This window comes from Helianthus annuus, chromosome 14 (genome assembly GCF_002127325.2).
Source record: "Helianthus annuus cultivar XRQ/B chromosome 14, HanXRQr2.0-SUNRISE, whole genome shotgun sequence".
Taxonomy (NCBI): domain Eukaryota; kingdom Viridiplantae; phylum Streptophyta; class Magnoliopsida; order Asterales; family Asteraceae; genus Helianthus; species Helianthus annuus.
The window spans coordinates 44,876,189-44,897,750 of record NC_035446.2 but is presented as its reverse complement, the minus strand read 5'-3'; the positions used below and the strand labels follow the sequence as shown (position 1 = coordinate 44,897,750).

Genomic DNA, 21,562 nt, shown 5'->3' with positions numbered 1-21,562 from the left:
GAAAGATGATGATAGTAGTCAGGGTGGTTCGGGTCTGAATGTAAATGTTTCTATGTGTAATGAAAATATTGATCTTGATGTGTATTTGAATGAATGTGTGAATCAGGATGATACAGAACAAGATCAGGGGGAGTTGAAGGATAGTGTTGATGAATCTGAGCAGCCAGGAATCCTCCCAGCGACTCCTATGTCAGCTGTTCCTAACGTGCCAAAGCCAAGAGTATTTTACTTGGAACATGATGTTGAGGAAGGTGAATTCGTGCACAACTATACAAAAGAGGAAATTGCTGAAATGTTAGGTGTTGACGAAGATTCCTTCGAGTTTGACTTTAAAGATGAATTTGAAAGTCCAAGATCCGACGGTTCTAGACGGAAGTTTGGGCATAATATGACTAATTCGGTAGAATGTTATTAAGAAAAGAGTAGAAACAAAATCAGCGGAAGCATATGTTTATTCACACCAAAAGAGTATACATCTTGTCAAGCTGGCGGAATTCTAGAGAAAATCCGCCAGCGTTTCCCCTCTGGGAACCTTCAAAACTTACAAAACAATGAACACACGACGGTATTTATAGATATACTGATCAACTCGTACGAGCTGGACATTGACTTCGTACGAAGTGGCAGCACTTCGTACGAGGTGAAATCTCTTCGTACGAGGTGAAATCTCTTCGTACGAAGTGACATTATAAACTCTGTTCTGTTCGTATTTGGGTCATGTGCTCGTATCTAATCTATACAATATTCAACACATGCTCTATCTAGCCTATTCGCACAGTGACGGACACAAAGTTCATCAACAGCTAAGGAAATACATGCTTGCGTATTTTTAATTCACATAGTTGTGTATTTAGTTAACTTTTGAATAGTTCTCCGCTTAAATAACATGCTAGCCCTAATTTCAGAGGTTTTTTGAACAAAGGTTTTTTGAACACATGATAATGGTAAAAAAAACCCGCAAGGAAGAAAAACTGGAACATGATCGACGGAATACCTCTATACCCTTTTTAGGTTTAGGATCAAATACAAAGGGTTTTAAAAATAAGAAGTCGTACAAAGGGTATCGAACGGACTCTGATTGACCTCATTCAAGCGGAATTGGAACCGTCTCACCGGACTCTACGATGTGAGATTTTAGATTCACTTTTGGATTTATAGGTTGTAGATTTTAAAATTTTTGCTTATTATCATTGTGTCTTTTCTATATTCGCGTCATTGTATCTTTTTTGCGACTCATTATGTCTTTTTTCCTCGACATTGTGTTAAATTTTTGGGCATTGTGTTATATTTTGCTCAGTATTGTGTCATCTTGTGTGATCCATTGTGTCTTTGTACACTTCTTATTTTTAAGAGCATTTCTAGAATAACTTAACCCATGCTATTGTATTTGAAATGTCAACAAGTTTAGTATATATTTGTTTGAAAGTCTACCTTTATATTTTACTCCAAGGTTATGTCATGTTTTAAAAAATAATAAAGTCTTAAAATTTGGTGTTATTAGTTGATATCAAGTCATAATTTAAGGGTGCGTTTGGTTCGGGGTATTTCATGCAATTGGAATCTAAATTCCATCTCTTAATATGTTTGATTTATGGATACCTTTGAATTTAGAATATGAATTCCAATTTTGTTGTGTTTGGTTAGGTTTGAATTATAGTTGAATTGAATTTATTTAAATTCCTTCATGTAAAAGAATTTACAATCCTTCTAATATGGGAAGAAATTCAACCAAGGTAACTGGAATCTTTGACCACTCACTGTCTCATTGCCTCCACAATACCTTATCGCCACCCACAACTGTCGACTCAAACCGCCTTCCCGACCTAGACCCGACCATCGACCCGGATCGCCACCCAACCGTTGTCCAAATCGGATCAAGACCATCGACCCGGCCCAGACTTCTGCCCCAACCTGATCGCTAACCCGGACCCGATGACTTAACTTGACTGTCGCCCCAACCCGTACTCGACTACCAACATAGACGTCGCCTGGACCCAGACCGCCCTGCATGTCGAATCAGGCTGCTGACTCAAACCACCGCCTAGACCCCAGACCGATTTGAAACGCTATCCCGTCCCAGACAATCGACTTAAACCCGGTTTGTGGTGGAGTCAGAGGCGCGCTAGGGTCAAGGGGTGGCAATGATGGTTTAGGGTGACGGTGTTCCAAATCGGGGTCGGCGTCCAGGGTGCTAGTAGCTCGGGTCGGGTCGTGGGTGGCAAGCCAGGTCGTGAGCGGTTGTCAGGTGGAGCGGCTAGTGGTGTGGGTCATTGGCAGTGGCCAGGTTTGGAGTCTGGGTGATAGATTACAATTCCTTTATAATTGTTTTGTCAATCAAGTTCATAATTCAAATTTTTTAATAGAGTTCAATACTTCAATTATCATTATCATTATCATTATCATTGCTATTAATTAGTGAATGTTGGGAATAGTACCAAACGCCACATGTCAGCCCATGATTTGACCTTTTTCCTTTCATACGCTTTTGATAGTGTATATATATAATTTATGTTAGCTTTATGATGTGTTTTACTCGTAAATTGGTTGGTTGTGTTTATGTGTATGTGATTAACCTGGTTCAATTCTCCAACCACACTTTTTTCAATTTCTTTGAGTGCTGGACATTAGACATTGTTCTTTGGAAGACGCGAGTCTTCAACAACCTACTTGTCCCTTTTGTTCAATACCTGATATTTCTTATCCCAAAGCCTCACCCACCTCCTGCGATGATTCTTATCAAAACCCTAAATCGTGTTAAGCAAAAAGTTTCAAAGAAGGGTCGTTAATCAATAACAACGATGAATCTGCAAATCAAAACTCGAATTTAAGCACTCAAGTCTTCGATGTCAGACAACTCAAACAACGATTCATCTACTTCTGGCGTCCGATTTAGCGAGAACAAGAAGAAATCTGGAAATGGTGTCGTTTTAACGCTTGGTTTACCGCCCACTTTGTTTATTGCATGCTCCAATTTTTTGTATTTTGATCCTTCTAACTTGTAAACAAATCCTATCCACATTACCCATTAGAAATAAAACATGACTGACTAAATCAACCGCCTACAAGTCCTTAACAACGAAATAAGGACGTATAATAGCTTATAAGCATTTACGCCATAGTGCCAAATTGTACAAATTTGTAGCGACATATACATCTTCTAATACAACTTATGAAATCTAGTAACACCTTTACTTATATTTGGAGGGAAGAGTAGTACCACTATGTAGCCGCTTCTTCCTGTATCTCCATGCCACCTGAATGGTGGTTGCCGCCAAGCCTTTCCAGTATGGAGATTCATGCCTAAACATGGTAAACGTGTGATTACATTCAATTCACATCCTTAACAAAAACTATTTACAGCATGAATTACCTTATTGCCATTTGAACGCGGTGATTCCTCAAGAATCCAGCAAAAAGGGTGGTGACTTCTTCAAGATCTGCAGCGCGTAGAACAAATGCCTCCACATTTGATAAGCATTTCACTGTCCTCTTGCACACCAATTTGTATCCTGGCTTTCCCCGTGTCCTTGCATCTGCAATTCAGGTGTGTTTGGATGCGTGTTTTAAAATAAATAAATAAATGGCCGCAAAATCCAAACTTTGTGAAAAAAGTAATAAAAGACTATGAAAAAATAGTTTATATTATACCTCCATTAAGAGAGGAAGGTTCAAGGCACCATGCGAGGAGTTCTTCACCACATACATCACCTTCAGATAACGTAACCGCATTCCCATCTTCTCCTGTGCTCTCCATTTTCCCTCTTACAATAAATACCATTTTTGTCACAAACCCTCCTTCATATAAGGTTGTTCCTTCTTTTATATATGTCTTTTGCCTTAATCTTTCACATATCGCGTCTAAAATCGGTTCATCCATCGACGCAAAAATCCGGACCTACAAATTAAAGTTTTTAGAAATTGTTTTAAGTGTAATGATAAAGCTCAAATATGAAAATGTCAACGTCAATAAAATTTGAAACTCACTTTCTTGACAAATTTGAAGAGGTGGCGGCGGATATCTCTTTGCAGGTCTTCAGGCAAATTCTCCATTAGCACTTCTTCATTAACCCCTTGTGTAGCAGCCCAATGATAACGCTCCGAGTCTCGAACTTTTCTGCACACCGTAATCATTAGATAGTCATATTTCAAGCCAAAAACATCAAAGCTAAACTAATGGAAAATAAGAGTCTTACCATCACTTATTGTATATCATTTAATAGGCAACAGATTATACTATCAAGAGTTAATTACACCAGTAGTCCTTGTGGTTTGTAATCACACCTTTTCATTTTGTAACAATGTTGGGTTTTAACATTAACTTCCGCAAAAAAAAATCCGTTAAGTTGGGTGGAAATGACTATTTTACTCTTTTAATCTGCAGGGATTGTTTATGTAATTTACTTTAAAATAAAATTTCAAAAACCATTCTTTTTGTACATTGGCGACGTCACTATCCCACCCACACCAGACGTCACTATCCCTCCCACACCACACCCCACCCCACCCGTTCCGACGACCTCAACAACTCCCTCTAACCAAAAAAAAGATTTATCGTACATCATTTAGCAGGCAAAGGCTTAAAATACTAAATTTGTTCTATCACAAACATGACATATGGGTTGAATAAGTTTTTTAGCTAAAAATGGAACAAGCTCAAATGGGTCAAATGTCTAGAAAAAGTGTGGTTATTATCAAACTATCAGTTCGAACCCTAAACCGCTTTAATCGATGGACCATTATCACTGTAACAATATGTACATGTAAAGGTAATTACACGTTTGACTATTTAAAAAAAATTAAAAAAAAGAAGGTCAATAAAGCATTTGTTGGCCAACCTAACCCAACCCAACCCGTACTAAATATTACACATTTTTACATGCTCCACAACCCACTTGTTATGACACGTTTAGATGAAATGATATACTATGGTAGAAGAAATAAAATAAAGGCGTAGAGTTATTTACTTTCGTAGGCCTTCTGGCAAGTGTCGGTGGCTCATCCACTGCTCAACATCACGTCGTCTAAGTGACATTTCAAGCCGCCTAACAAATAACAATAAAAGTGAACCATGTGTATTCTATGGATCATCATACATATCATTCAACAATGGCGGTAATAGATACAATAATCATCGTATTAAAAATTGTACCTGCGTCCTAGACCTTGAAGAAAGTTCTGCATGTTTCCAATCAAAAGGGCAAAGAGTAGCAGACCAAGCCCAATAATAGCCATGGTAAAAAGAACTTCCCAAACAAAATAACTTGGAGTTTGATTGCCTGCAAGTGTGCTGATTTGCTTCACAATCATAACCAAAGGAAAAACATTAGGAAGGAACTCTATTCAACACGTGTTCAAACTCTTTTGTAAAAAAAAAAAAAAAAAAAAAAGGAAAAATATTCGGTTTTAACCACCCCTTTTATATATTATATAGCAAATTACATTTGCAGGCCCATTGGTGTGTTAAAAATTATGAAACTAATTTATCCTTTTATATTTTATAAATAATTAATGCGTTGAATAGGCTTACAAGAATTAATTTATAAGTATTCGAATAATAATAATAATATAACTGTATCAATAAAGGCGCGATATGGAGGTTTCAACATTTGAATACAGTTGTGATTACTTTCGACCCGTTTGACACTTTGACTAGCTCAAGGCTTCGACGACCCATGTTGCCCTCATCCTTTTTTGGTTATATGTTTAAAGTTAAAATGTAACAATGGGAGAGGATGTTGATGAATAAGATTTTAAAACCTGAAATCCCCAAAAGAAGGAGTAGATATATCTTGTGATTATACTATTCTCCGCAGTGAGGTTGACAGCTTTCACGTAAATTCCATAGGGGAACCCATCTTCTTCAAAACAAGCACTCGCATTTACATTTTGTTTCCAGTTGGACTGTGTGCTCCCCAAGTCAACTCCATGACCACAATCTATTAACTCCTTGCAATTCCGAAATTCAGAGTTGTGACAAGCATCTCGAAGGCATTGATTCACCCTCTTAAACAAATAAAACAACATTATAAAAATTTGTCACATAGAAGGTGAAAAGAGTTAACAATTCTCACACACCTGTAACCCAAAGAGATACCAGCATGATCCCACAACATGACCAGCCAAAACAAAAGTCAAAAGATTGATGACAAAGTTTGCCCATGCGGACTCGAATATGAAGTTAGTTGGAGACTGTCCCGCAAGAAGAGGCAGAAATCGGAATAATCTGGGAATGTATTGGACAAGAATAGCTGATCGCAAAAGATTCTTTGCATAATTAGCTCCAGATATTGCAACGGAATTCGGTAGGATTAATAATACAATGATCTGGATGAATAACTTATTATTAGGGATACACAAATGATCTGGTTGAAAGAGTGTCTTAATCTTACCTGAGGAAGTGGTAAAACGATAAATAAGTCGACGAAAAAATATCCAGAAAGATAATGTAAGGCAATTTTCCTAGGATCATCAACCAAATCTCCAGCACCTACGACTCTTGATTCAGGAGAAATGAATGCTAACCTGAACTGCAAAATACATATAAACATTATTATTATTATACTATTACTATACAGGTGGCAGGCAATTCAAAAGATATTGTAAAAAGCAGGGATTAAGTTGTTTGCCTGAACTAGCATGTGAATGAGGTAAATCAAGTCCGTCAAGCTTCGGAAAACTACAATGGTTTTTGTCAGTTCCCAGTTGAAAACGATGCACTTATGCTCCTGCTTCCAAAAACGACAATAATCAAACATAGCCTAAATGTTTACATACGCATAAGGGGGGTATCTATGTCAAAAAGCATTTACTATTTTCAAAAAAGTAATAGTTCATATCGGAATGCAGTTTTACCTTCTTCACTGACAGCACATAAAAGAATAGGGGGTCTAAGAAAATGGCGAATAAACAAGTAATGACAACAAATTGATTCCACTGCTGAACAACTTTGGCATGCGGATTCATGACCCCAGACATAAAATGTTTTATCAAGGATAACTTTTCTCGTACCCACCCTTTTGCACCTCCATATGCACCAGCCTGCAAAACAAAAAACCCATGAACATTTTACTCATTTTCTTGTTAAAACATTGTTCAGCTTCTTCCCAAACCAGCCGACCCATTTTGGTTCTTGCAAAAATGACACGTTTTGGCAAACAGTAGCTACCCGTATGACTTGTTTCCTAACCCACCCCTTATAACCGTGATTCAGGTTTAGAGAAAAGATAAAGGTCTCCAAAACAGAAGAGTAATTATACATGACGATCAACGCCCTTGGGAATTCTTGAGATGATGCGTCCCTTGTAATAGTAAGTAGATGGGCATGTGGTACAGAAAGGATCATTGCACATTCCCAACTGTCCAGACCTCAACAAGTGTTCGTTTTTTGTTCCATGATAATTACCTCCCTCTTGTCTTTTATTCTGTTTAATGTTTTCTTGTTCTACAGTCTCTTCTAACATTGTTTTCTCAGTCTGCACGGGACTGGTAAAGCCAATGCGATTTGTTGAACCAGAACTCATTTCAACGGAGGGCACTGGAATGGATATTGAAACACTTCTGTTCGTGTTTGAGAATTTCCGATTTGGTTTATAATCGTGTCTATCGGATGGCCAATTTGTAGCTGATAACATTGGTACATCATCTTTTACAACCTCATCCATCATTCAAGCCTCAGGTGTGACAGCTACATGAAAAATAAGAAAAAAAAAAAGTCAATAGTTGTAAAACCATCAGATAACTAATTTGGTTAGAGGTGGCAAAAGGGGCAGGTCGAGAGTGTTGGGTAATGGGTCAAAACGGGTAAGTTTTCTACTGTCAGAATGGGTGAGCGGTGAGCTTATCGCTGCAAAAGCCATATCCCACTTGCTTGTGAACTATAACAACTACCACAAGCTTACATTAATAATAGAAATTATAATATTCATAACTTTTTCAGTCTACAAATCAACGGGACACAGGAACAGTCAACCTATGTCTCACATTTAAAATTACAAATAAAATAATACATATAAAAAGACATTTTTGGATTAACCAAGCAATGACCGAAAGCGGCCCATAACCGAGGATTTAACCAAACCTAACCATAACCGAGCCATCGGTTTCGGTTTTGAAGGGGGAACCGAATCGAACCGGGTTTTGCACACCCCTAAATTGTCACCATACAATCATCGGTAGCCAAAGGCGCCCAGCGCAGCAATAACGTTATGCATCCATCAAGACGCAAATCATGGAAAAAGCCAGGCCAAAATTGCAAAAGTCATGTCTGAACCGGCCTAAACTAGTCCAAACAAGGCAAAAAAACAGTCTAAAACATGTCTAAAAATCGCATGTTTACGCCATGCACCTTGCTTGCCTAGCCGACAAGCTCACCCTCGGCGCCTTGAGCCTTTGATTACCTAAATCATGATTATTATTGTGAAGTATGATGTAGCTTAACCTTGAAATTGAAGTTACACACTGTCAAATGATAGAACTAAAACTAACAGTCAAACAATTTACTATCTATCTGGTAGTTGTTTGGAGGAAACACGTTTTGACAATCACAATTTGTTTCAACTAAAATTGAAGTGAGTGAGTTCATGATCACCAATAAAATCCTTCAAGTAATATCGAATAATCAAGTTCATGATCAAATTAAAAAAAAAAAAAAAGATAGGGAGAGAAAGTGATACCGTTTGAATGGGAAGCTGGACTAAATGATTAGCAACAAGAAATTGCAGCAAGAGGCAATTCATTCATTCATTATTATTAACTAATTGATGATGATAAAAGACGTAGACTGCTGACCAAGTGCCAAGGAAGAAGTTTCAAAGTCAGCAAGGAGGGAGAAGCCGACAAAACGCAATAAATTAATAACCCCTTTTCACCCAAATTTATTTATTTTATAAAAAAAAAAAAAAAAAAAAAAAGTATTCTTTCATGATTAGGGCTTTTTGTTTACCTCTTAAGACTATCTACAATGCAAACGGGGTCCTTAGGCGTCCTTAGCTGCCTAATCAGCTGCCTAATCATATTTTTAAAAATCCCTACAAATCCTTAAAAACCATCAATTTCATCTCCAACCATACAAACATCCTTACATATTCTTACCTTTTCCACATCATCACCCATTTTTTAGTTAAGTTTACCCATTTTTTTTAAGTTCACTTACTTAAACTATTAAAATATATTCAAATAAATTAAATGATTAGATAATTAAGATAAATAATTTAAACAAAATAAAAAAACATAAAAACATAGAAATTGCATTACCTAAAAACAAAAGTAAACTAGATTTAAAAACAAACATTTTAAAAATAAACATAAACTACTCTCGATCAATCCATGTTATACTTTGCCTTAATATCTAGCCACTAATCTATACTATATAATAAAAGAAACCTGATTTGGGACACATGTCATTCAATAAGAACATCAATAATTTATTGATAAATTTTAAATTTTAAATTAAAAAAATTTAAATATTATATTAGAATTTTATTCTAATTGTAAATCTAAAACCTTATAAGTTATAACTATTTATTAAGCTTAACTTTTATATTAATAATATGGATGGATATATTCTCGTCAAATAGCTAATTTACTAGGCTAAAATATGTACGAGAGCATCAATAGTTTATTGATAAATTTTAAATTAAAAAGATTTAAATATTGTATTAGAATTTTATTTTGATTGTAAATCTAAAGTCTAAAATGTGTTTTAAATCTAATCTATAATTTATGGATTTAACTTTGATTTGAATTATTAAACAAAAACCCATAAAATTAGTAACCATTTAATCAATTTCGTAAGTTTTACTTTCCTTTCTAGAATTAAATTAGATTTTTATAATAATTAAAGTTTTGTCAAGAATATAAAAAAATCATTATTTAATATTTAATATATTACATCACATATTTAGAATTAAACTCCACTTCATTCTAAATACTAGGTATGTTTTTTTACTCTTCATATGCTATGCATATTATCTATGTCACATAGAAAACATCATGTTTTTTTAGATAAGTTTACCTTATCAAATAAGTAATATGCATATTATCTATGTCACATAGAAAATATCATGTATTTTTAGATATGTTAGATATATGTGTTTTAAAACAAGGTAAACTCTTAACACATATTTTTTACTATTGTAACTAAGATGTAGAGGTATGTGAAATGTGTATTCACATTCGGAATGTCATAACTTTTTTTTTTTAAATTTAAATTTACTTAGTTGTCGTATGGTGTCTCATGTCTTTATTTTTATTTTTTTTCACTTATATATATGTTTCATTGGTTCAATTCTACATGTAAAGTATTACACTATACATAGTATTTTCTCAACTATAGTAATAAAATCAGACACGTTACCTTTGAACAAGAAAATGTCACAATAAATATTAGTAGTGGTACAAAATTTTAAGTTCCTATGACAAATCTTAAAACAAATAACAGATCATATTTTTATGAATAGCTATACAAACTTCAATATTTATTTCGTATTTGGTCCACATATTACTCTATATTATATATACTTAGATCATATTATGAACATATTTTTTTTTATTTCACATTATAATTATGATTCACCTCGTGTATTACACGGGGCAATAACCTAGTAATAAAATATAAATTAATGTTGAATAAGAATATTAAATTACATTTAATGCACAATAACCCATGTAAACATGAGCTCTTGCAGAAGGATTTCTAGTTTGGATATTCTCAAATCAAAGAACCTTCAATGCATCCATAATGTTGGACAAAATCCACCTCATCAAGGGCTTCTTTACAGATCTACCATTGGAGTTAGTCTAATAAGTCTTTTAATGGTTCAGACATCTTACTGGTTCAGTACTTAATGGTTCAGACTGTTTGTTTCACGAGCAGATGTCTGAATAGTTCAGACATTTACATCTTAATGGTTAAGATTTACACAGAGTCTGAATGGTTAAGACCTCTAATCTGAATTGGTCAGACATTTGCCTCTGAACGATTAAACATTATACAGGCTCTTAATGGTTTAGACCTCTTACTGGTTTAGCACTTAACTATTCAAATTTTGTCAAACAACCACTTACAGGGAAAGGCTCACAATGTGTGACACCAACTATTAACATGAAATGATTTGATACGGACTAAAATGGGTTGGTGTTTTGAGAGCAAGTCATGAACAAATTGACACGTTAATGACACCACTTAAAACGTGTCTAAGCAGGCTTAACCAAATTATAATACTATTATCACATTTAAGTTTTTGTGTTAAACTAGCATGTTACCAACCCTGCGTTACAGCGGCGTCAAAACGTATAATAACTCAGATTTATACCAATTTGAGTCCAAACCCACCCGCGTGTTGTTGCGTATTACCGTATAAATATTATACTGAAACGTAAAACATAGAATAGAATAACTAAGTCGACATAAACCTCGAGTTGCGACAAGGTTGTTAACCGGAGAAAAAAAAAGACGTAAAAACGTTAAACCGTACACTCGTATTGCAACGTATTAGATATAAAATAATATTGGATATTTTATTATATATTAATAAATTGATAAATTCAATAAGAGAGCGTGAAGTGTCATTAACTAGAATAATTTAGTAGAGGCAAGATTATTAACTTTAGTATATTCTTTTGTTCGTATAATAATTATATGAGTAAGCTGCCAAAATGGTTGTTTGGGTTTGTTCATTTTTGTCATTTTAGTTCAAAACTCAAATCTTTTGAATCTAGGTCCCTGTAGTTTTAATTTTGATGCCATTTTCATCCAAAATCAAAATCTGGTCAAATTTTTCAGTTAACATCCATTTTTTTTTTTTTTTTTTGTCTTTTTCCTCCATTTTAGTGAAGGGTAAAATTGTCAGATTTTTTTAATTTGTTATAATAAAACGTTAAAAGATCATTTTGCCCTTCATTAAAAGAGAGAAAAAGACAAAAAAAAAAAATTGGATGTTAACTGAAAAATCTAACCAGATTTTGATTTTTGATGAAAATGACAACAAAATTGAAACAAAAGGACTCAAATTCAAAAGGTTTGAGTTTTGGACAAAAGTGGCAAAAATAACAAAACATCAAGGGCCATTTTGGCTGTTAACTCTAATTATATATGTTATATTTATAAGTATTAAATTTAAACAAATCTAACAAAAGTAGTTTTCTTCGCAACTAAAAAGGTTGACTAATTAGATAAAACTAGAATTTTGACCTTGTCGCAAGTTGAGCCGGCAAAGTCACGTTTGTGACTTCGTTACATGTGTAATGATGATGACAATAACGTGTGGTGCATGCACTGACATTACACGTTTTTTACTTTGTTACGCACGTTATGATCATGACATTAACGTCATTAGACATAGATAAGAAGAGTATATCTTGGACATTGCGGTGTAAACTAGTAAAAGTAATTTAGACACTAACATGTTTCAAGTATAGATAGAAAAAGTATAATAATGTTTTGCATGTTGCGATGTAGACTGCAGGGAGTGGGGGGCTTGGGTTGGAGGCTTTGCATGACACATGACACTTGTGGGCTCCACCACTCCACACCCAAAAAAGTAGGCGTGGGTTAGCGGCGTGTGGGTGCCACATGTGCATAGAATTTTTTTTTGTTTTTTCTTTTTTATATTAACCATTTCCCAACCAACCCTTTCAAACCCAACAATTTCCACTATTTCAAACCCAACCGTATCAAAACCAACATTTCATTCCACCATTTCAACCTCAACAATTTCAAACACAACCGTTTCAAACCCACCATTACAACCTCGACCCACTAGAAGATAACAATCTCATCCACCAATTCGCCCGCGCATACCGCGAACCACAACAACAACTTGATGACAATGACGATAGTGAATCGGTTCAAGAAGAAGAAGAAGAAGAAGAAGAAGACGATCAAGAAGTTGAAATCGTCCCAGCATCCGCTCGGAGAGCATGGAGGAGCGAGGAGGAGGTCGCCTTGGTCAAAGCATACTTGCACATCTCTGAAAACAAAAAAACATTCGAATGAATAAAAAAGAGACTTGTTTTGGAGACAAGTTATATCTCATTTTGACAAACTTCCCGGTTCGACTAAATGAAACATGGATCAAATGAAAACTGTTTAACGCTTGCTTCATTCAATTGGTACGTTTTTTTTCAACTTATCTCTATATGTTTCATTTTTATTTTTTAAAATTGAAAACTGTTTTTTTTATTTTTTTATAAACCATAAACAATTTTTATTTTATTTTATAAAACAGAAAACTGTTTTTTAATTTTTATAAAACAGAAAATTATTTTTTTATTTTATAAAACAGAAACCTGTTTTTTTATTTTATAAAACAGAAAACTGTTTTTTTTAATTTTATAAAACAAAAAACTGTTTTTTGAATTTTATAAAACAGAAAACTGTTTTTTTTTTATTTTTTTAAACAGAAAACAATTTTTCTTTATTTTTTAAAAACAGCAAACTTTTTTTATATTTTAAAAACAGAAAACATTTTTTTATTTTTATAAAAAAGAAAACTGTTATTTTCTAATCTTGTTTTATAAAATAGTTTTTTTTGTATTTTTTGTAGACCCGAAATCCACAAAGCGGAGCGAGCGAGACGACTATCATAAAAACGCCTTAGAAGACTATTGCCGGACATACAAGCATAAAACTTTGCCACACATAGCGTCATGGGAGGTTGCGAGACATTATCTGAAGTGGGTACCGGTTGCGTTGGTCGACATGGATGGGCCGACGGCTCCAAGAAGAAGAGGATGTCCCAAAAGATCAAACACTTCCGAGTCCGGGAACTACACTATTTCCGAGTCCGGTAACATGCCCGAAATGGATTTGAACGACCAACCCGATGACGAACCCGATCAAGATGATACACCTACAAGGCCGCACCGCAAGAAAAGTGGTGATTCGTCAAGTAGAGGAAAGGAAGCGGTGGCGGAGTCCCTCACCGAATTCAAAGAGGCTAAATTGGTGGAAATGGCCGAATCCAAAGAAAGAAGAGAAAAACTTGTGGCGGCAAAACATAAACGAGAGGAGGCGTATATGTGAAAATAGTGATTTAATTTAAATATCTTGTTACAACCGCACAACACTCTCGATGAACCGTTTAAGTCGATCGTACTTCAACGCAAACGTGAGATATGTGAAAAGTGGGGTTGGAAGATGCCGTAGATTTTTTAGGTTTTTTTTTTAACTTGCAATGTTTAGTTTTTTTTAGTTTGTAATTTAGGATTTATTCAAATGAAATTTATAATTTTATTGTTTTATTGTTAATTTATATTTTAAAAATAAAAAAAAATATCACTAGTGATTGGCACCCTAGTAAAATCTATCATATTAGTGATGGAATGAAGCTCGATAATGCGGCGGAATTTGATTGGATGTTGTGAGTGATGGAATTTCATCACAAGTGGAGCGTCCCTACCCCATAAGATGCCTATATCTTCATACAATATATCCCCCATTTGCTAAAATTATAAAAAAGAAAAGACCAAGAATTGCAACCAAAAACTGCTAGTTACTAAACACAACTCAAAAGACTAGTCTGTTGGGTGAGAGAGCCCGTTTCCCATACCTTGCAATGGTTTCAGTCCATAACAATCGACCCTCCTCAAGGGCCAACATCCTTGTTGGTCACGGCACCACGAGTTCTGGCTTTGATACCAATGTTACATACCAAACAAAAGAACACAACCCAAAAGACTAGTATGGTGGGTGAAAGAGCCCATATGATACAACCGATGTGTGACAAGTCCCATACCTTGCAATGGTTTCAGTCCATAACAATGTGACAGAGTTAATAATTTAAAATTTGAATGCACTACTCATATGAGGATCAAGGGTAAAGTTATCATACAAAGTCTCCTAAATCTGGGAAGTATACATACACAATGGATCCCAAAATGTAACACAATGTCGAGCAACATATAATACAATGCCAAAAAATATAACACAATGTCGAGGAAAAAAGATGTAACGAGTCGCAAAAAAGACACAATGAGACAAATAAAGAAAAAACATAATGCCAAATGAAAAGACACAATGATATAAACAAAAATTCAAAAATCTACAAGCTAATACCTAAAATCTCATAATGCCGCTTAAATGAGGTTAGTCGGAGTCCGTTTGATACCTGAAGAGGTATGGTCCCAATTCCCTGCCTACATGGCAGGGACCACACCACTTTTTGTACACACAAGGCATCCATGTCACCAGAACCTTCTAGAAGCTCCCAGAAGACACCTAGGCGGTTCACAGCTGGCACCAAAGATGCTTTGCCCAACATAAAGGACAACACGTGTCACCATTGACAGAAGGCCACATAGGCCTGCGGCAATCCAGGGAGCAGGGCTGACACGACCAGTACGAGGTATCCAGCACAAGCGAATACGAGGACGCCACGTGTACCACTACACCCTTCGCGACAGAGCAGACCAAGAGGATATTCCCCTTGGTCGGACAGCTGGCGCGCACCCACAGCTGGCACAGCTGCTTCCTCCTTCTTCACCCTCCGGCTATAAATAGGACCCTTCATCATTCAGGTTGAGGATCTTGGCTCTCTCTACTCACTCTATACACACACTGTTTTATTCATCTCAGAGCAGTACTTATTCTCACGCCGGAGCCTGGTTAAGAGGGAAAACCCCCTTCCCCCCTCTTAACGAGACTAACGGTGTTTACTGTTTTGCAGATCTCAGGCCTTTGATACGAGCAAGAGAAGAGGTTGAACCCCATAAGTGAAACGACCCTCTTGGTTATCCTTGTGTTAACCATTGTTTCAACATTGGCGCCATCCGCTTTTTTGCAAGACCACTCTCACCTCTTTTTCTCTTCTAGAAAACACTCGTGAAAATGGCAGACCAGAATCATTCACACCCCGCTGACGGAGAAATCTCTTCCTTCGAACTCGTTTCGGACACGGCACACGTCCAACGAGGTCAAAGGAACGAGACCATCCAAGAAGGTCAGCTGAACAACGAGTTTCCATCCATTTTTGGAAGTGCGTCCAGGGCTGCTAGCCAAACCACAACTGGACCCATTTTCCAAACACCAGCAAGAATCATTACTCAAACCACAAACGGGGCTGCTCTCCAACCCCCAACGGGGATATTACACCAAACACCACCGCCGATGCAGACTGTAAGCCATGGACCAGGCCCTTCTGTGCCATCGGAACAAGCACAACTCAACTATTCTGCACTCTTAGGGCTACCCGAAGGAAAAACTCTGGCTTCCTGGTATGCCGAACAGATGGCGTCTATAAACCTCGTTTATACGCAGCTCAGCGCACAACAAGCCTTGCTCCAAGCACAGGCTAACCAATCAGCATTCGTAACTCCACAACCAAGGTCTCTGAGTACACACACGGCTCAGCAGACAAACGCGTGGAACTTACGACCAGAAAGAGAACCAGTGCAACAGGTCAGAAGACCCAGCATACAAGACACGCGCGATACTTATGCTGAAACAGAGAGCAACTTCGTCCAAACTTCCAATCTACAACGAAGGCCGATCCAAACCCGTTTGGGCGCACGCAACATGAATACAGAATGGGAAGAGGAGGAAGACGACCCAACTTACAAGGCAGAATCCACAGTGTTCAGCAGACTTCCTCCAGAACACGAGGCATACAAACCAACCAAGCGCGCGGGGTACAACCCCAAAGCAGAGCATGATTACACCTTGAGCTATCGTCCTGAGGACATGGCTGAAAATTCAAAATTCATTCTAGAAATCGCGTGCGCGGCCATCGACAAAACGAAGTTACCACACAACGTGGGTAAATACAATGGGTTGACGGACCCAGACGATCACCTCCAGGTGTTTAAAGGTGCAGGAGCAACAGGCGGATGGAACTTACCAACATGGTGCCACCTGTTTACTCAGACATTCGTTGGCGCGGCGCGCATTTGGTTCGACAACTTACCGGCTGGCAAAATCAAATCATGGGTCGACTTCCGAGAAGTTCCTGGCACACTTCTCTCAGCAACGAAGACAAGCCAGAGATCCAGGTGATTGTCTGAACATATGGAGAAAAGACTATGAAAGTGTAGAAGATTTCATTACAAGGTATAACAAAGAATGTCTAGAGATCGGAGACATACCAGAGAAAATGATGCGTGCACACTTCATGCGAGCGGTCAAGTGCGACGATCTGGTTAAAAGAATTAAAGGGCGAGATGGAGGACCCAAAGACTGGGAAACCTTCATTGAAGCGGCCAAGACCATTGCGCAGACAGATAGGCAACTGACCGGTGACGATCACCGTCAGCGCGCACACAACCATAACGATCGAAACAACAGAAGGGGCAGAAATCAACCCTGGAGGGCTTCTGGGAACAGAGAAAGAAGCCCCCCACGGGACGACGCACGCCATACGATCAATCAGATAGCCCATCGAAAAGAAGTAAAGCGCGAAAATAGAGAAAAGCAGTGGACTCCACTAACTAAAACACCTTCTGAAGTCTTAGCCACAGAGAACCATCAGTTCAAACCACCCTTGCAGATGCGCAACAAAAGGGGTCAGGACCCAAATCTCTTCTGTGAATTCCACAAAGATACGGGCCACTTGACCGATGATTGCTTTAGCTTAAAGCAAGAAATCGAAAGAGCTCTAAGAGACGGAAAGCTCGGTCACTTAGTCAAAGGAGGAAAGCGCGATTACCGCCAGATACAACGAAGAGATGAAGGTCCAGATAACAAGAAGCTCAGAAAGCTCGAAACTCATATGGTGCAAGGAGGTCCACGGCGACCAAGAAAAAACTACAACAAGCGCGCGCAGGATGATTCATGGCGCGAGAAGCAAGTAGTGTTCCCAGTTGTCAGGGGAGGACCAAGAGAAAAGCGACCAATAGTCATTCCAGGGGTGATCGGCCACTACCAAACAGATTACATCTTTATTGATCCCGGGAGCACCGCAGACATCATATACGAACAGTGCTTCAATCAATTCGACCAAGAGGATAAGGCGCGCCTAGAACCAGTCGATTACCCACTAACTGGTTTCTGCAACGAGGCCGTCTTTCCCCTAGGACAAATATCTTTCCCAGTATTGCTTTCTGATGGGAGAAATTCAAGAACCGAAGAAGTCACATTCATGGTGCTACCGGCACATTCAAGACATGACATCCTCTTAGGACGAGAATCCCAAGGAGATTTCAGCATGATCTGTTCCGCACCACATTCTGCCATAGGCTTTCCAACCGAAACAGGCATTGCGTTGATATACGCAAGCAAGGAAGTGCTAGCAATAGATGAAATCAGGCCGGCAAAAGCAAGCAAGCCCGCACCGCGCAAAGAGGCAGAAAAATGGGTATTGAATAGCGCGTAGCCAGAACAAACAGTCACTCTGGGACCCGCAATGTCTGATCTAACGCGTGCGGCGCTAAAGAAATTACTGCATGACAACATGGACGTATTCGCCTGGACACCGGCTGATATGGTTGGTGTTCCACGGCATATAGCGGAACACCGGCTAAATGTCTCAGAGGATGCAAAGCCAGTAGTGCATGCTAAACGACATCTGGGAGACATCAAACACGATGCAATGAAAGAACAAGTGTTAGAACTGCTAAACGCAGGAATCATCAGGGAAGTCCGGTACCAAACGTGGGTAGCAAGCCCAGTAATGGTAAAGAAACCAAATGGTAGTTGGAGAATGTGTGTCGACTACAAGGATCTGAACAAAGCATGTCCCCGTGACTGCTATGCTTTGCCAGACATAAACGAGAAAATAGATTCTTTGGCAACGTTTCGGTAGAAGTGTTTTCTGGATTGCTACAAAGGATACCACCAGGTCCAGATGGCTGTTCAAGACGAGGATAAAACCGCATTCCGCACGCCAACGGGCCTATATTGCTACACCAAGATGCCGTTCGGCTTAAAGAATGCAGGTGCTACGTATCAACGGTTGATGAACGAAACATTCAGTGACGCCATCGGTAAATACATAGAGGTATACATGGATGATCTGGTAATCATGAGCAAGGAGGAGAGCGCGATGCTGGCAAATATTCAGAAAACCTTCAACACGCTGCGCAGCGTGAGCATCAAACTGAATCCAGCAAAGTGCTCATTCGGAATGGAGGAAGGAAAGTTTTTGGGCTTCATAGTCACTAAAGATGGTTTTAAGGTGAACCCAGAAAAGGTCCAGGCCATAGAGAGGATGCCTTCACCAGCAAACGTCAAAGACATGCAAAAGCTCGCAGGACGATTGGCAGCACTCAATCGATTCCTAGCCAACCACGCAGTAAAATCCTTCCCATTCATCAAGACCTTACGCAACTGCATGAAGAAAAACCAATTCCAATGGACTCCGGAAGCAGAAAATGCGTTCCGCGAGATGAAAGACTGTCTCATCAAGCTGCCAACTCTAACCGCACCAAACAAAGGAGAGCCTTTGGTCTTGTACCTCTCAGCCTCCGACAGGGCCGTCGGAGCCGTATTGCTGGTCGATCGACAAGGTGTCCAAACACCTGTGTATTACGTGTCCAGAACCTTAACCGACCCAGAAACCAGATACGCAATCATGGAAAAGCTTGTCCTTGCATTGATTCACGCATCGAGAAGGCTGCGCCGATATTTCGCCAATCACGTCATCCACGTGTTAACAAATTACAATATTGGGAATATCCTAGCAAGGCCGGAAATATCAGGAAGGTTGGCCAAATGGGCGATAGAGCTAGGGGGACACAACGTAGTCTTCAGACCACGACCGTCGATCAAAGGCCAAGTTTTGGCAGACTTCATGACGGAAGTCCCGGATGACAAAGACAGAGAGTGTAAGGCGATGGAGAAAGCGGAGAAAAAACAAACCGAAGAGCCATGGCTGCTGTATACAGACGGTGCATCCAACGAAGATGGGGCAGGCGCGGGGCTACGGCTAGTAAGCCCTGACAAACACGAGTTCACTTACGCCATACGCCTAGACTTCAAGAGCACAAATAACGAGGCAGAGTACGAAGCCTTTCTGGCCGGCTTGCGTTTGGCAATCAAAATGGGAGTCCGACACATTGAGGCACATGTGGACTCCATGTTAGTAGCAGGCCAAATCAATGGTCAATACGAAGCCAAGGGCGACATAATGGCACTCTATCTCAACCAAGCAAAGACGTTGCTGCAAACCTTCTATTCTTACAAGGTGCACCACATAAACCGCAGTGAAAACAAGCCGGCAGACGCCTTAAGCAAGCTTGCGTCGACAAGTTTCCAGCACCTAGCCAAAGACGTACGCATAGAAGTTTTAAGCAACCCGTCTGTTCCACTCAGAGAAGTCAGCGTCATCCAAACAGGAACCACGTCCTGGATGACACCCATAATCATGTACTTACAGTCCGGGATACTTCCAGAAAATAAAGCTGAGGCGCGGAAAATCCAGTATAAATCAGAACATTATCAGATGGCAGACGGGATACTGTACCGAAAGTCATATCTCGGCCCGCTGCTAAGATGTGTTGACGCCGACGACGCAAATTATCTGATCCGGGAAGTACACGAAGGCATCTGCGGCATCCACGCCGGGCCGCGCATGTTAGTGGCAAAAGTAATGAACGCCGGTTACTACTGGCCCGGAATGCACCTCGATGCCGTGAAGGAATTAAGAAAGTGCAGCGGCTGCCAACGGCATGCACCAAAAACCATGCGTTCAAAAAACGAGTTGGTGCCAGTAACAACCGCATGGCCCTTTCAGCAATGGGGCATAGACATGGTGGGCCCTTTCCCAGAAGCTCCGGGGGCAGTCAAGTTCATCATCGTCGCGGTCGATTACTTCACCAAGTGGGTGGAAGCAAAAGCACTTGCGTCAACCACATCGGCAGTCGTTAAACGATTCATCTGGGAACAAATCATATGCCGTTTCGGCCTGCCGCTCCGAATCATCACCGACAATGGTACAAACTTTGCAGCAGATGATCTCGAACGATGGTTCAAGGAACTAAACATTGAACATACCTTCTCGTCGGTCGCACATCCGCAAGGGAATGGTCAAGTTGAAGCGGTCAACAAGAGCATCGTCGATGGCATCAAAGCAAGGCTCGGTGAAAAAAAGACGAGGGTGGGTCGATGAGCTACCAAGCATATTATGGGCCCATAGAACAATGCCCAAAACAAGCAATGGAGAAACACCTTTCAGCTTGGTCTATGGCTCCGAGGCTGTAATCCCAGCAGAAATCGGGCTTCCATCTCCAAGAATGCTCTCCATGAATCTGATCAATAACGAAGAAGAAAGGAGGATCGACCTGGACCTCCTAGAATAACGAAGGGAGATGGCTGCAATCAATGAAGCCAAGTACAAATCAAAGCTTGAAAAGTATTACAACTCCCGAGTCCGGATCTGCACCTTCAACCCAGGCGATTATGTCTTAAGGGACAATGAAGCGTCCAACGCAGAAAAACCAGGGAAACTGGCTCCCAAATGGGAAGGCCCATACATCATTGATGAGGTCCTCGGCAAGGGAGCATACAAGCTACGCACCATGAACGACAAAGAGGTTCCACGAACCTGGAATGCCCAACAGTTACGAAAATGCTACATATAAACATGTAATCGTATAGGGCGAATCGCCGACACATTTACTTAATACAAGAAGT

At 39.1% G+C, this 21,562-nt stretch overlaps 2 protein-coding genes across 2 annotated transcripts; one reads left to right on the top strand and one right to left on the bottom strand.

Moving 5' to 3' along the window:
• Window positions 1-3,025: 3,025 nt before the first annotated feature.
• LOC110908362 (probable cyclic nucleotide-gated ion channel 20, chloroplastic) lies at window positions 3,026-8,755 on the bottom strand. The gene is made up of 13 exons (XM_022153298.2): window positions 8,673-8,755; window positions 7,257-7,684; window positions 6,853-7,038; window positions 6,627-6,725; window positions 6,390-6,527; window positions 6,076-6,324; window positions 5,758-6,003; window positions 5,150-5,295; window positions 4,965-5,042; window positions 3,985-4,114; window positions 3,649-3,895; window positions 3,371-3,533; window positions 3,026-3,300 (listed from the first exon to the last, which is right to left on the bottom strand). Exons 2-13 carry the CDS (start codon window positions 7,662-7,664, stop codon window positions 3,189-3,191), a joined length of 2,202 nt encoding a protein of 733 aa, XP_022008990.1. The 5' UTR covers window positions 7,665-7,684; window positions 8,673-8,755; the 3' UTR covers window positions 3,026-3,188.
• Window positions 8,756-19,721: 10,966 nt separating this feature from the next.
• On the top strand, window positions 19,722-21,038 carry LOC110906669 (protein NYNRIN-like). The gene has a single exon (XM_022151773.1). It carries the CDS (start codon window positions 19,722-19,724, stop codon window positions 21,036-21,038), a length of 1,317 nt encoding a protein of 438 aa, XP_022007465.1.
• The last annotated feature ends 524 nt before the right edge of the window (window positions 21,039-21,562 follow it).

What these genes read in the sequence shown, in the direction of transcription:
- LOC110908362 (XM_022153298.2), bottom strand. Translation starts at nt 7,664, where the DNA reads ATGATGGATGAGGTTGTAAAAGATGATGTACCAATGTTATCAGCTACA. An exon ending in GGTATCTCTTTGGGTTACAG is followed by an intron (nt 6,004 to 6,075) that starts GTGTGTGAGAAT and finishes TATTTGTTTAAG; the next exon opens with AGGGTGAATCAATGCCTTCG. An exon ending in CGCGTTCAAATGGCAATAAG is followed by an intron (nt 3,301 to 3,370) that starts GTAATTCATGCT and finishes TACCATGTTTAG; the next exon opens with GCATGAATCTCCATACTGGA.
- LOC110906669 (XM_022151773.1), top strand. Translation starts at nt 19,722, where the DNA reads ATGACGGAAGTCCCGGATGACAAAGACAGAGAGTGTAAGGCGATGGAG.